The sequence below is a fragment of the Doryrhamphus excisus genome, chromosome 11 (genome assembly GCF_030265055.1).
Source record: "Doryrhamphus excisus isolate RoL2022-K1 chromosome 11, RoL_Dexc_1.0, whole genome shotgun sequence".
In the NCBI taxonomy this organism is placed as follows: domain Eukaryota; kingdom Metazoa; phylum Chordata; class Actinopteri; order Syngnathiformes; family Syngnathidae; genus Doryrhamphus; species Doryrhamphus excisus.
In genome coordinates, this window is record NC_080476.1 from 13,478,808 (window position 1) to 13,493,473 (window position 14,666).

The 14,666-nt window shown below is 42.3% G+C and overlaps 4 protein-coding genes across 7 annotated transcripts in view; 2 read left to right on the forward strand and 2 right to left on the reverse strand.

The window, feature by feature from the left end:
* specc1 (sperm antigen with calponin homology and coiled-coil domains 1) overlaps positions 1-2,449 on the reverse strand; it is a 52,637-nt gene extending 50,188 nt beyond the window's left edge. The window contains exon 1 of the mRNA XM_058086644.1: positions 2,345-2,449. The gene's annotated coding sequence lies outside the window, so the exon portion shown is untranslated. The remainder of the gene's footprint in view (positions 1-2,344) is intronic.
* Positions 2,450-2,875: 426 nt separating this feature from the next.
* timm22 (translocase of inner mitochondrial membrane 22 homolog (yeast)) lies at positions 2,876-7,182 on the forward strand. Of its 2 annotated transcripts, XM_058087304.1 has the most exons (5): positions 2,876-3,155; positions 3,463-3,659; positions 3,799-3,871; positions 3,949-4,056; positions 5,602-7,180. In XM_058087304.1, the coding sequence occupies exons 1-4, from the start codon at positions 2,897-2,899 to the stop codon at positions 4,023-4,025; spliced, it is 606 nt and encodes a 201-aa protein (XP_057943287.1). In that variant the 5' UTR covers positions 2,876-2,896; the 3' UTR covers positions 4,026-4,056; positions 5,602-7,180. The 2 variants fall into 2 exon arrangements, with proteins under 2 accessions (XP_057943287.1, XP_057943286.1); XM_058087303.1 differs by having other exon boundaries at positions 3,949-7,182.
* c11h11orf54 (chromosome 11 C11orf54 homolog) lies at positions 4,611-8,163 on the reverse strand. Its single transcript, XM_058087301.1, has 8 exons — positions 7,961-8,163; positions 7,785-7,883; positions 6,936-7,009; positions 6,753-6,854; positions 5,515-5,691; positions 5,274-5,423; positions 4,989-5,105; positions 4,611-4,910 (listed from the first exon to the last, which is right to left on the reverse strand). The coding sequence occupies exons 1-8, from the start codon at positions 8,025-8,027 to the stop codon at positions 4,737-4,739; spliced, it is 960 nt and encodes a 319-aa protein (XP_057943284.1). The 5' UTR covers positions 8,028-8,163; the 3' UTR covers positions 4,611-4,736.
* A 223-nt stretch (positions 8,164-8,386) lies between these two features.
* On the forward strand, positions 8,387-14,214 carry LOC131138409 (transcriptional regulator ATRX homolog). 3 transcript variants are annotated; one of them, XM_058087299.1, is made up of 7 exons: positions 8,387-9,352; positions 9,449-9,702; positions 9,771-10,029; positions 10,115-10,230; positions 10,359-10,404; positions 11,289-12,457; positions 13,994-14,213. In XM_058087299.1, the coding sequence occupies exons 2-6, from the start codon at positions 9,521-9,523 to the stop codon at positions 12,453-12,455; spliced, it is 1,770 nt and encodes a 589-aa protein (XP_057943282.1). In that variant the 5' UTR covers positions 8,387-9,352; positions 9,449-9,520; the 3' UTR covers positions 12,456-12,457; positions 13,994-14,213. The 3 variants fall into 3 exon arrangements, with proteins under 3 accessions (XP_057943282.1, XP_057943283.1, XP_057943281.1); XM_058087300.1 differs by having other exon boundaries at positions 8,387-9,345; positions 11,289-14,214; XM_058087298.1 differs by having other exon boundaries at positions 11,289-14,197.
* Positions 14,215-14,666: the final 452 nt, after the last annotated feature.

A 14,666-nucleotide genomic window follows, 5' to 3' on the forward strand; every position in this document is an offset into this window, starting at 1 on the left:
CTTCAGTAACTATATCTAATCAGTAACTAATCTTCCTCATGACACCCATTATTGTCAAAAGAAATATTCCATTCTTAACTAAGGTCTAACAATCCATACTATCACTTAAGATAAAGAAGAACACAAGCAGACTGGCAACTTTTTTCTACTTTGGTATGAAGAAAAGAGGCTTAATTTAGCTCCAAACAGCATTTACATTGCCCACACTGCAATGCCCCCCCCCCGACAACATAAAGTGAAAGCTCTCATTTGTTGCCCCGTTGGGTTCGCTTTAAAGATGCCTGCAGTTTCCACTCCATGGCTAGCCTGACCATAAACAAGACTGCAGTGCAGATCATACACAGATAGTTCCACTTCCTGTTAACTGGACTGTTCAGGATGTCCACTTGCGATCGATTCGGTGCCCTCCTGACTTGGAGGAATGAGAATATTCACAGACAAATGTTGTCCACCATGACGGAGGTCTGGTCGTGGTTCATACAGCACTTAGCAACACCAGCGCGGTCACGTCCAGTTGCTTGTTGAGTGAAAGAAAATGGGCCTTTAAAGATGTAAACAGCAAGCTTTCACTGACTAAGCACAAACACAACACAGCCTTGTTGGCTGCTTCGCTAATGAGGAACAAATGGCTCGACGATCACGTGAAGACAAAGGGAATTCTAACATTGCAGAATACGTTCAAGGGTGGCGTTCAAGGGTGCGTTCACACTCCGTTCCAGACAAAAACATATACTTGGTGGTCACGTTCGTGCGGTCAAAATGACACCCTCACTTAAATAAAGTTACACCTTGATTGGAGGACGTACGTGACGTTTACATTGCCAAACAATGCCCAACGTGATTTACTCTTTAACAAAATTGTGGATGGAATTGCAAAATTGGCCCAAAAACAACAGACTCTCAGGAATGTTTGTGTGAGGAAGTATTTCGCCCGGCGGACCGCTCAATCGTGACAGAATCTCACACACACTAGCTCGGTTAGCTTGGCTATGTGTGTGCGACTCAGGCTGTATGAGTGTGTTTACGCCGTGTTGTGTTTTAACGCTTGTTAATGCAACTTCTGACGTTTGTCAAGTTGTGTTTGTTGAGGATTTCGTAGCAATGGGTTTCATTACAAATGTTGGACAAGCTACTTCCTCAGTTTCAGAAATTCTGGGCAAAATTGGCCAATGGTGTATTATATGGTTAAAATAATGTAAGGATTTTTGCATTTAATTAACAGACATTTTATTTAATAGGTGTAAAAGGTATAAAAACTCAAATGGAAAAAAATGAATTTAGTAAAAACTTAAAGGGATTTAATAGGATCCTATATATTTAGCTCTCCTATTGGTTGTTGCTATGCATCACATTTAGTGACATCATATCCAGTGGTCTACTGGTGGGGTCTACTCGTTCAAGACTAGAGAGTCCACTCAGAGGTGGACCGAAACCCCCGTCTGGAGGGGTCTCCCAGTTCTTTTTGTCCTGGACTCTAGTCTATTCTAGTGTAGTCTCTTTAAACCCGACTAGGTGTACACACCCTAATGATGACTCATTAGCAAACACCAGGAGCTTGACAACAGTCCATTTCGGATGGGTCGTAGGTGTAAAGCAGGGGTGTCAAACTCGAGACACTGCAGGTTTTCCTTCGAGCCGGCCACCAACGCAGGTGATTTTGATGATCCACACCTCCTTCAATTAAATCACCTGCTGGAGAAACTGGTTGGAAAAACCTGCAATGTCTCGGACCTCCATCGACACGTGAGGGTGTAAAGTGTCAGTCAATACAAAGTCCGCTCTGGCTTACTCTATATTACTATTAGTATATTATATACTATATTACATACATTACATTCATATTACTATCATTGTTTTTAAACAAAAATAGCAATAATACTAACATTTTACTGTTAAATTAATATAACTATTATACATTTCAACCACGATTTAAAGTGTGCATCTGGCATAAGTGCCATAAACTACAGACTGTAATTGACTGCCTCACTCATATGTCCATGCTGACAATCTGTCAAAATTAGGCGCAGACAGTCTGTTGCCTTTGCAACCAGAGATGGAGATATTGATTAAATAAAACACTGCCAAGAAAATGAAGACTTGTGACGTTAAAGCCACATTTCCTGTCCTCTGCCCCATCTTATGACGTCCAAACATCATCACGGTCATTGGAACGCCTCCCGTGAGGAAGCCAGCTCTCATCCAAGCCAATGTAACGTTGCTTCTCAATTACCCGGATAGGAACACACGGAAGGCAAAGTTTTGTCAGCAGACAAGCCGTACGGTAAAACTCCCAGTCCAATGTCAGACACGTTGGTGTAAATGTGTATTTAATGCTTCTTCTCACCTGTTCAGTAATGCGGCGGTGCTGCCGTTGTTGATCCAGGATGCAAACGGCCACCTCTACCGCCTCCTGCGAGCGAGTGTGTCACAGCTGGCTGGTGCTCTCCGCTGAAAAGGAGGAGCGGGTGGCGCAGTGCCCGATGTGCATTGTGGGAAATGTAGTGCGAGTGTTTCAAAGTGTCGTGACTAGTTTTCATGTCGTTGTCGAAAGTTTCAGTTGTTGCATTTGCTTAAATGTATCGTGTGCCCTAAATAAAATAGGTTCATAGCACAATATTTTACGCAGGCTGCAAAAATGTAATAGAATACTGTATTATTTAAGATACCCCTATCGTATTTGTGCGAATGTGCTGAGAGCAATTCTTTTTACAAGCAATTAAATTATTTTGCGTCGAAAACATAAAATTATAGTTTCATTAATGTTGTGCTGTAATTCTGATAATGTTTTATATGAATACATTATTTTTTACCCGAATGCAACTCATTACAAATGTGACGAATCTGTCTCCGCTCTTCAAAAACCTCATTTACTTAAGAATATGTCACATTGGCAAATATGGCGGCGTCCACGGTTGCGGCAGAGGCTATTGCCTCCGACTCGAAAAGTTCTACTTCAGCTGGTCCTAGCGTGGAAAACACACCGATTCAGTACAGTGTGATTCTAGATCATCTTATTGGGGACAAGAGGACGGTGAAAGACATGAACCCCGGCATCATGGGGGGACTCCCGGTGCCTCCCAAAAGCGAGGAGCAGAAGAGGATAGAGAGAGCGATGGAAAGCTGCGCTTTCAAATCTCTTTTGGCCTGCGTAGGAGGTAAACAAATGAATTAACATTATTCATATGAAGGTTATTGTCACTATATGCGTGTCATACCGTAGTTGAAGTGAAAGGCAGGCAGACATTGGTTTGCTGTGCTGGTTTTACATAGCAGATGTGTCGAAAGTGCGGCCTGAGTGAGGACAATTTATTATATTGTAATAATATATTATAATATCTATTATTATAATATAAAAAAAATACACTAGTAACAATTAAAATTGTTACCTACAATACCAGTGTCTTCGTTACCAATTTTTCCATTATAAACAGTCTGTGTTTACATCCTGTTTGTTTTGCACAGGGTTTGTCCTCGGTGGAGCGTTTGGTGTTTTCACCGCAGGCATCGACACCAATGTGGGTTTCGACCCCAAAGACCCGCTGAGAACGCCGACAGCACGGGAGGTCCTCAAAGACATGGGGCAGAGGGGCATGTCCTACGCTAAGAATTTTGCCATCGTGGGTGCCATGTTCTCCTGTACGGAGTGCATCATAGAATCGGTAACACCACAACTCTTCATTGCATGCATGTGTGTATCTCTCAAAACACTCACAGGCTCCATCTTGTTTGTGACAAGAAGGAGTGACAGAAGGTTAATTTGTAGTTTACTCATTTTTACTTCATGTTTTTTATTTGCAGCACAGAGGAAAATCAGACTGGAAGAATGCGGTGTACAGCGGCTGTATAACGGGTGGAGCAATTGGGTTCCGTGGTATGTAAGCTATAATATATAATAAGTCGTGTATCATATTATTTCTTCATGTCCACTCTTTTCCCCGGCGCCTGTAGCTGGTCTTAAGGCTGGCGTCCTAGGATGTGGAGGCTTTGCTGCTTTTTCTGCAGCCATTGAGTACTACCTGCGGTGAACCCCTGAAGCGACACCACGGACAAGAGTTTGTATGTATTACTGATATCATCCCACAGTCCAACAGGAAATACAGTACAATGTTACGTCAGGTGCTTTTATTTTCAAAATGTGGACAATGTGGACGCGGGGGTATGCTGGAGCCTACCCCGGGTGACTTTGGGCAAGAGGCGGGGTACACCCTGGACTGGTGGCCAGCCAATCCCGGGGCACATATAGACAAACAACCATTCCCACCCACATTCATACCTATGGACAATTTGGAGTGGCCAATGAAGCTAACATGTTTTTTTATTATTTTTTTGGGGGGGGGGGGTAGCATATGAAAAAAGGCCTCTAATCTTGTTGGCACAAACGGTAAGAAAGCAGTAAGTTTAGTCACCGGTAGGTGGCAGCAAAGCACCGACTACCTGGTAAAGGAGCGGTTGTATGCAAAGCTTTAAATACCAAATACAAATTAAATACCGAATTGCCAATATCGATGTGTTTTAATTGAAATTATTTATTAACCATATGATTTTCATCAACCTGAAATAGGTTTAAGACCCATACAGAGACGGTTCAATAAAAAACACGCAGTCATAAGTTGATATTGTGGTAGACAATTTATTTGAATGTATTATCTGCTATTTGTGTGTTACTGTATTTGCTAACAAAATGATTGAACACTAAGTGAGAGTAGCGTTTCTATGCAGCATGGTTTATATTTTTATCAATCTCTTCCCACCGCATGAGTCTCTTTGGGTCTGTCAATGCGGTAGATGAACTCTGCTGGCATGAAGTAGCCCAGGTACTCCACGCTGTCAGGTGTGGTGTCTATGTAGTAGTGGCCACCCTCTCCATGGTGGCTGAAGAAGTGAGTGTGCTCCACACGCAGGTCCAGTCCCTTCATATCAAACACACACAAATCTAAGACTCGGCATGGATAAAGTTAGAAGGAGCCGCCATGTTCGCGTTTACTCACAGGGTCTTTGGATACAAGCACAGACTGGCAGATGAGTGGGGCGTTCACCTCAAAGTGTTTCAGCCAGTTGTTGACGTCTTCGTCGGTGTCCAGCGGACAGACGGAGAACTCTCTCGGCTGACAACATGCCATGATTACGTACGACAGCCATACATCTACAGTTGGGACTTATTGAGTCACATGGTGGCCAGGAAGTACAAAACACATACGCTCTGCATCGTTCCATTTGTGTGTTTTGTACTTCTCGTCCACCATAGAGTCATGCTCCCGACATCCAATGCTCACCATGATGTGGATTTTTGCTTTTCCCTTCTGCATGATAAAGCTGCCCCCCATTGCAAGGCTTTTATCGGGGTACTCCGCTTCCAGAGTCTTTCTCAAGGCCGTCACAATACTGTCCTGTCCTGTTCTCTTCTTGGCACGGACCTCAATAACCTGCCATGTAGGAGAGGAATGGGGAGGCAGACATGTCTCATATAGGAAATGGACAAAAAGTGCACTGGTGGTTTGAAATCAGTCTCATTACCTTTCCCGGCCTTCCCTCACACGCGTACAGATTCCCCAGCATCCCAAAGTTACAGTCGGAGAATTTCTGGCTGTATTTTTCTTGCAGACACTGGCCATCCGCTGGGTTGATGGAGGCGAGGTAGCTGCTGTTCACCGCCGGCCTTCCCTCGGCTTCAGTTCGAACCAGAGGAATCAGCTGTGGAAATATTCCTTACGTCAGCACCTGCTGGATTTAACACCTACAGTACGCCATTGCCACCTCGCCCTGCGACTTTCCCGGCTTCGGTTTATCATGGACTGTATTTTATGAACAGAAAAATCAACAACAGGACATGAAATTATCTTAAGCTAAAAGGTAGCATACATCTGAAAATCTATTGTATTGGCTAGCATGCAACAATTATTTTCATTGGTCTATGATTCATTTCTGACAAGTCTGCCGAGCAACAAATATGTCATGTGACCAAAAAAGCGATATAATCGTTGATCATATGCATCTTTTGTTGTTGTTTTTCTGCTCTATAGCATTGCTGTTGAACAAGGACGCACGTTGATCAGTAAGAGCAAGTATTGCAGTTCAATTGCCGGAGGACACAACACTTTTTCACATTAAAACGCCACTCTAGATTGCCCGCCTTTTACGTTTACTGCTGGGATAGGCTCCGGTTTCCATGGAAACAGGATTAAAATACCTGTCCACATTTGCATTTGAAAAGTAGGCAAACACACAAAACATGTTTTGTACACACGCCCAGCGACTGCCAAGCAAACTCAGTGTGGTTTGCAAATACAATACATTATTCACAGATGAATTTAATGGTTTTGCAAATATTAAATGTACATATCCTGCTTCAGGAACAAATACAGCATGAACTTCATTTATACAAAAACTATTGTACAACTATGAAAAACCATGCACAAATGCAAACTGTTTAACAGGACAAGTGAAAACACGACTTCAGTTGGTCACAATAAATACATCTCGATACTAAACTTCCATTTGCAGCCTTAAAAAGGAGGAGAGTGCATGAATTTGTGAATGATGTTTTGTATTTGCACACCACTCTGAATTTGTTCGTGAATGGAGTATAAAACATGTCGGGCGTGTTTGTGAGGTTTTGGCATGAAACCCGAACCTGGAAAAAAAATGTTGCTGCGGTTTTAACTTACCAAATCAATCAAAATGCCCCCAGAGCTGAATGATTGAAGATGCAGGTTGTATAACCATTTGACGGGTGTTGTTTAACGTGCATATACCTCTGCGTTCATCCCCACAACCCGAGAGGAAACAGCTCCTGCACCGAGCATGAACGCTCCTGGAAGCTCCAGCTCCTTCGCTATGGCATTCATGTCATATTCCTTGGAAGAGGATAAGACAGAACGTCATGGTAATACGAAGGAGGAGCATCGGGTGCGGTATACTGCGTTGCAAAAAAATACCTTGTGTTTTTGAACCACAGGTACCAGGTAAGGTACTCCTCCCACATCTGTGACTCGAGGACTTCCACACAAACCTAAAGAACACATGTGGAGGAATGCCTCTTTTGGTTTTCTAATTGCTCTCTTATACATTTGCACACTGCAATTGACAGGAAGTGGGACAGCACATTCATGATGGCCGACAGGGGCACCGTGCAGCACCCTTTGGAAGCCTGGCTTATCTCCGTTTCGGTCTGTGAACTTGTAGCATTTCTCTCATGCTTGTCTTTTGGGGGGGGGGGGGGGGGGGGGGGGGGTTGTGGGCATATTTTGCATTTGCAACGTGTTTCTTTTGCATTTGTTTTTGATCCAGCAGCGTTGTTGTGTGTGTGTGTGTGTGTGTGTGTGTGTCATTAGGCCTGTTTTAGGGCGTCTTACGCCCCCAAAATAATTTGATATTTTTTATTTTTTTATTTATTTAATCTCTGACAAATTTTATATAATAGGACAAAAGCAGGCTAATACTAGCCTACTACTACTACTACTACTAGTAGTAGTAGTAATAATCAGAAGAAGAAGAATGATGATGATAGTAATAATAATAATAGGCTAATTAATAATGTACTTGTGTACATTTAATGATGGCCTAAAACAATTGAGTATCTCTAATAAATCTGTCCAAAAGTGGGAAAATTATATCCAGGTTCTTGTTCCTTATTTGTTTTTTCATTTCCTGTGCATCTCCAGGGAGCTAAGCCCCCCCTCGTCCTCAGAACCTAGTGACGCCCCTGGTGTGTGTGTGTGTATGTGAGTTTGGTTTTGGGTCATTTCTTTGGACGTTGCCCCCGTCGGCTACCATTATTGTCTTACCTTTAACAGGAAAGTAGAACGGCTTCTCTGTGAGATCGGGACATTCCACAACACTCACCTGAACTTCTGCAAAGTTATCATCCAGCCCCTTTTTTAACACTGCAAACATTTGACGCTCCGGTCACATGACATGGTTATCACCTCTTTACTGTGTTCTTTACAGTTTAGCTTCTTACCAGCACGCACTTCCTCCAAGTCTGGGACGTGGAGCTGGACCTTTTCGGTTTTTCTGATATCGGACATGATTGTGACGAGTGGCTGCAAGACGGGAAAGTGGGGATGTTGTTGTTAGTGCAATCAAAGTACAAGTACAACCAAAGATTAAACCAGGTTGAGAGCGTTCCCCGTCTAGTCAGTGTTTCGTCACCTGCGTAGGAAGTCTATGCTAACATTTTAATATATACGAGTCTGAATATATATATGAATAAGATGTTGATCACAGTATAAAGTGTTCAATTGCGAGTGCATTAAAAATGTATAGGAGGAAAACGATTGCTAATATATAGATAGCAGTGGCCGAGCTTGATTTTTTCTTGGTGATTGGTCATGTTATCACGTGAGGGAACTTTCGTCACTTCCGGGTTTATCCGGAACCACTCGTGTAGCCATAGCATATGCCGGAACTGTCCAGAAAATGAAGACGAGCTTAACAGATGATGTGCAACATGTATTGATGGACAAATTGTGCATTATAGGTAGGGGCTGGAATTTAGAGGGAATCTTAGGAAAGGGAGAAACATCGAAGAATGTAGCCATAGGCGCTAATGGGTTCACTTCAGGGAATAGGGTTAAAAGTTGTAAGGCAATTTATTTGTTTATTGACTTTTTTCCCATTTCCCACAACTTGATATGAATATACATATACAGACTTGGAAAAAAATATTAGACCACTTTGTTTATTCAGTTTCTTGTTCATTTTAATGCCTGGTACAACTAAAGGTGCAGTCGTTTGAACAAATAGAACGATGACCACAAAAATAGCTCATATAAGTATTTTTTTTGGAAATATCATGTGATGATTATTCATGTTAGAATATAAGTGATGTAGGCAAAATCAGGAAAACCATAGAAATTCCTAGATATCATCTCTTCAATGAAACTCTTATGAGCTATGTATGTTAGCATTATAACATCTGTCTAAACAAATGTACCTTTAGTTGTATCGGGCATTAAAGTAAACAAATAAAGTGAAGAAACAAGGCTGGTGTAATAATTTTTCCATGACTGTGTATGTTTGGGTTTGTGTGTGTATGTACAGTACATACAATGTGAAGGCTACCCCCTCCGGAGCAGTAGGTGGCGGTATGCACCTAAAACGTTGGCTGCGACCCGCCATAAACAGGAAGAAGGGGAGAAAAAAATGAAGTTGCGTTTAAATGGAATAGTTGGCTTCACCAGCAACAAACACGTTTTGGATTATAACACAGAAAGGAAAATAATCACGAAATATTTCGAAGAAAGTGGACTATGGTCGAGAATGTAGTGGTGTGGAAGTATCGCCGGGACTGGTAATGCATTACAAAGGCTGCTAACTGCCGTTAGAACACAAGACGCACCACATGTGAGTGGTAAGTTATATTTACATGTTTTGCAACTACACGTTCACTATTTTATTCACAGAAACTTGGTGTTTTGTATTCTTAATTGTATGGCTTTTCTTTCAGAGGACCACCACGTTTGTATGTCCCAGTTCATGTCCCAGGACCTGTGATTATCACCCAAATTGTACAAACAGCATGTCCCAGGTGCCAAATAATCTCGGTTGGATTCAACCGGACATCCTTGCTGACGCCATTTCAGCGGAGTCGTGCCACATTGTTCTGGAAAAGTCCCCTCCTGACTATGTGAAGAAAATATCAGAGTATCTGGATTGCAGCCACAATCCAGTTTCTGATGATGGTCCTACTGAACGAGACAGGTATATTTATCAACCCAAACATTACAGTACATACAGCAAGCAATGATGGCGTGTTTGTGTGTTTGCAGTGATTCCGGAGACAGCCTGTTTTTAACGCAGAAGCCAGTGCCCAAGCCTGTGAGGACCATCAGGCGCCCAAAATCATCACAGCACGTATTTTGCACCGAGCTAGAAGACAGCGGGGGCGACTCTTCCTCCTCTCACGGTGATGATGCCCAAAAGACCAGCAAGAAGAAAAAGAAGTTTAAGTCAGAGCTGCCAAAATACAACTTTCCTTTTCTCCAAGAGAGAAAAAGGAAGTCCACCCTAAAGAATATCAAACTTAATGTAAGCCTCGTTCAATGTGCATCCTTGTCTGTTAACATGTTTACAAATTACAAATTTGTTGATGTGTTTTTTTTTCCCTTTGCAGAATTATGTCACGGGGGGCTTCTTTAAATGTGTACAACTCTGGCAGGATGCAAGTAATTCCCACGCAGCATTACCAACAGTTGACCAAGATGGAGAAGACATATTGCCACTCACAGAGTAAGTTTCTGTCACGTATTGTACTTTAAAACATTATTATTATTATTATTTGTAGAAGACTGGCCACAGTAAAAGGCTGTCCACCCCATAAGTAAGCGTAATTAAGAAAATATGTGGTTCTCTTACAGAGATGAGGAAGATGAGAAATTTGGAGACGAGGACATCAAAGTGGTGGTAAGCAAGAAGGCACCAGAGAGGAATATTGCATCACACACTATAGGGAAATTACCTCCCGAGATGATAAAATTATAAGTTTTGGAGGAAATTATGCCTTAAAGGCCGCACTCGCACATGTTTTTTCCACTTTGATTGGCTGTTATTTCAACATTGGATAATGTTTGATTTTGTCTTCACTTCTTCAAATCCAAGGAAATACAGCTAGAATAGGTGCAGGAGTCTAGAAGATCTAGAAAGCTTTCTGTGCGGCTTATCACATGTAGCAAACTTGATACAAAGGGCCTAAAATTAGCACAATTGGTCCTCTTTAATAGGAGGAGCTCATGCTGTTTTCTTGTTGAATACCGGCCTATTCAGCAAATGTGTTTTTTTTGCTTAATTTAAGTATTTCCAAGCATAGAAATGGCTAAAAGAACTATAATACATATACAGTTAAGGGATAACTGTATATATTAGTGTGAATTTCTGCATAGGAAATAATGCTAGCGCATACATAATCCATGAACAACCTTCTAAATACCTTTTTTTAATTTAGCGTTATTGGAATAACACCCCATAGTCACTTTTACACTTGTAAACATCACTTCCTGTCCTTCCACACATCTGACATGGCTTATTGTCGTTATTATGTCTACTATATTGGGTAATATGAGTCTAATTCAACTATAGGAGTCTTATTTCTTGTCAGGAGGCCTCCAATGTTAAAGCTGCATTTAGAAGGAAGTAAATAGGTTTTCCATGCTCTAACTATGAAAATATTCCATTTAGAAATAAGGACTCCTACTTTTGTTAGCCTGGAACGATAAACGGCGTGATAAACGAGGGATTGCTGTATCGTCAAAATGAATGTGATCGTGATTGTTTATGTCGTTATGTTGCAGGAAAGGAAGTGTTTTCTGGTCAAATCCAAAACTCAGTCCCCGCTACTTTGGTACACACCAAGGCCGTGTACCCAGAAGGGGAAACATCAGCAAGAGAACGGAGCTGCTTTTAAACGAAGCCAGAGCAGTGAGAAAATGTCAGCCGGGCTGTCTTTGACTAAAGAGGAAACCAGCGCTGGGGCTTCCTCTACCGGGAATAATGAACTCAAGCAAACCCAAACAGCCAAGGAAAGTGGATGTCTAAGCAGAATAAGTAAGAGGATTCTTTTCCCAGACAAATCCGAACTTTGTGATGCCACAAACTTTGCTGGAAATGAGCCAGTCCGTCAAGAGGAAAGCCAAGTGGACACTTTGTCTAATGAGCAAGCGTTACGGGAGAGACAACATCCTCTCAGTGAAATGAATGATGTAAACAACGCAGGGGATGAAGAAGAAGGAGCTGATTTACTGTCCAGACAGGGAGACGGTGGGCATGTAAATACATCTGCCCTGCCAGCCCGTCATAAAGCAGCGCTTCATGAAAACAACGAGATGGAGAAGCTGTCAGAAGATGCTGGTGACTTCACCTCAATAAAACAAAAGAGAAAGAAGAGAAGGAAGAAGATTCAGGAAGAACAAGACGCAAACTCGCATGACCTCAGCTTGAAAGACGCTTCGGTGTTGGCTGTCGCGGTGGAGAGCGGGGAACACAAAAGCAAGAAACGGAAAAAAAGCAAAAGAGAAGCGGAGGAGAAGGATGGCGTTGAAGACTTCTCTTCCTGCACGGCCAGCGAAACTCAGAGCAGCGAGAGGCCGAGAAAAAAGAAGAAAAAGCAATCGCATGAAACGTCAGCGGAGAGTTTAGACGTGACCGCGGCGTCTGCCAAGAGAAAAAAGAAAAAGCGCCGCCGTGATTCAACTCAAGAAGATGATACAAGTGAGAAACCCTGCAGCGATGACGCACCTTTCATTGGAGGTGTGAAAAAAAAGAAGAAGAAGAAGAAGAAGGAAGTCTCTCCCTGTGCATCTGATGAGGCATGTCTCCTTAACTCTCCAGACCAGACTCAAAATGTTGCTGACAAAACACACGAGATGACCCAACACAAAGATGCTGAACCACTAACCAAGAAAAAGAAGAAGAAGAAGAAGAAAAAATCGAGTAGACATATCTCAGAAGAATGTGACTGAAGGTGATGACCCCTTCCCTCCTTCCTTTCCTCTTTCCTTGGTGCTGATGCCAAGGAAACCAGTGATTTCAAAGCAGACTCTCTCCATAGCATAATGGAGAAGAAAGGTCAGCTGACCACCAGGATGCAGATGGTGGTGATGTGCGATACCACTGATTTACGGGCTGGTATCCATGATACCGATACTTAATGTAGTTATTCATTTCATGTCATTAATTACTGTATTACATTAATGCAACTATTAATTACTTTCAATAATTCAAGTAAATTATTAAGTAATGGATTGATTTATTTTAAACCCTGAAGCATATTTAGGGTGCGGAGTAATTTAAATATAGCCAAGCTAATACACAACAGAAAAAAACAGGACAAATGATATATTGTAAAATTCTTAATTATTATTAAGAAGTACTATAATAATAGACACATGGCTCTGTTGACAATCAGCCATCGTTGCAACAAACATTACCTCAGATGACTGGAGCATCGATATTTTGATATGAGAATCAATGTTAGAGCATTAAGGGCCGGCATCGGACGTATCTATTTCAGTATCGATCTGCACATCGCTAGTTGAGGGGAAGCATGGTGTCTTGAGTGCTTTGCCTGAAAGCGTTGCCGCTTGTTTGGAACGCTGGCAGCCTGACGAGGCCGTGCTGAGAATGAAAATGAAGACCAATCATGAGCATCCACGAGGAAAGCCAAGCTGTTTGACAGATCACATCATCCCGGAATGAAAATCCCAATGCTGAAAGCTCTCATGGTGGCCGCGCGTCTTATCGGGGAAAAACCAAGCGGGCCCGAAGAGCAGACGCAGCCGTTAAGTGATTGAACACATGAGGCGAAGCAAAGAAAAAAACAGTACATTATGGACACCGCACTTAACGGTGAGATGAGGTCAGCTGAGGCTGATAAACACACATTTGTAACCTTTCAGTCAGGGCCAGCAAAGCCTTCTCTGCTGGCCTAAACAAGATCAGAAGCACTGACGCACATTCCCAACTCCAATTTTAGGAGTTCCATTATTTCAGCTTCTGCCATGTCAAATCTAATCCCAGGCCCAGGGCCTTCAGAGTGGGTATTGCTGGCCCGTGTCACTTGAACAATACTGGCAATGAGACTGTTTCTTTTGCTGGTTGGATTTGCACCCAGTAATTCCAACAGGGATAGGCTCCAGCACCCCTTCCGACCCTCGTGAGGATAAGCGGTAGAAAATGAATGATAAGAGGAGTAGTTGACTTGGTGTCAGACGTTCTTAAAAATCCATTTTAAAGGCAGACTTTTCCAGACAAAAATCCTTAGGGAGAGGTCGGCCAACCCCGAAGCTAGCTGGCTAGCTGGTCTCAGCCCGCGAAAGACTTTGATTGCCACTTTCAGAATCAGTGCCTTTGAGAAGACTCTCATGAATGTTGATGTTTTTGTCATGTGATGATGTGTTTTTTGGGGGTTTTGGGACCCCCACAGGGTGAGTGTGGATTGCAGAATGAATGAACATGCTAATATGCATTTGTGTATTTCTTTTTTGTGCTTTAAATACAGGGGGAATGACTTTGTATCACAAGTCAGTTCACTCAGCATTTTCCAGCAGGAAGATAGTGATAACGGCACATTCTGTAAGTGCAATACTGTATACTACATTCCTGTTATTTCTTCTTAGTGTGTAAAACTCAATTTAAAATATGTTTAATAACTGTGAGAGGCATATTTTTTTTAGGTTAAAGTTTTTAAAAAAATAGGCATTTAAGGGTGTTATGGGTGCGTGACCTCCCAAATAGGGTTCTGCTGTACTATAGTGGACATCGGTCTTATTTCAGTGTACAGTTCCATAGGACCCAAGCTATTAACTTTTGTTCCTTTTTAATATTGTATTATCAATTAAGATAGCTGACTGAATTAATAATGAAGACATAGTTGTGGTTTCCTGCAATGGAAAAGCGAGGCCGCGCCACGCCGTGTGCAACCCGCATACTTTAACGCAGAATAAAGCTGCCTGAAGCGAAGCAGAGCTTGAAACTCATTCCCACAGTTAATGGGTAACACTGTTGTCCTGCTTGAGGTCAAACACCGTGTCACGACAAAGTATGCACACTACTACAACCTTAAAAACACGCAAAGATTCTGCATGCAGCAGTGATGGTGGGTCGGGATTGAGGCTGTCGGGGATATTCATTGGTTCAGTAGTATTTTGCAGGGATGTCCAAAGTTTCCCCAA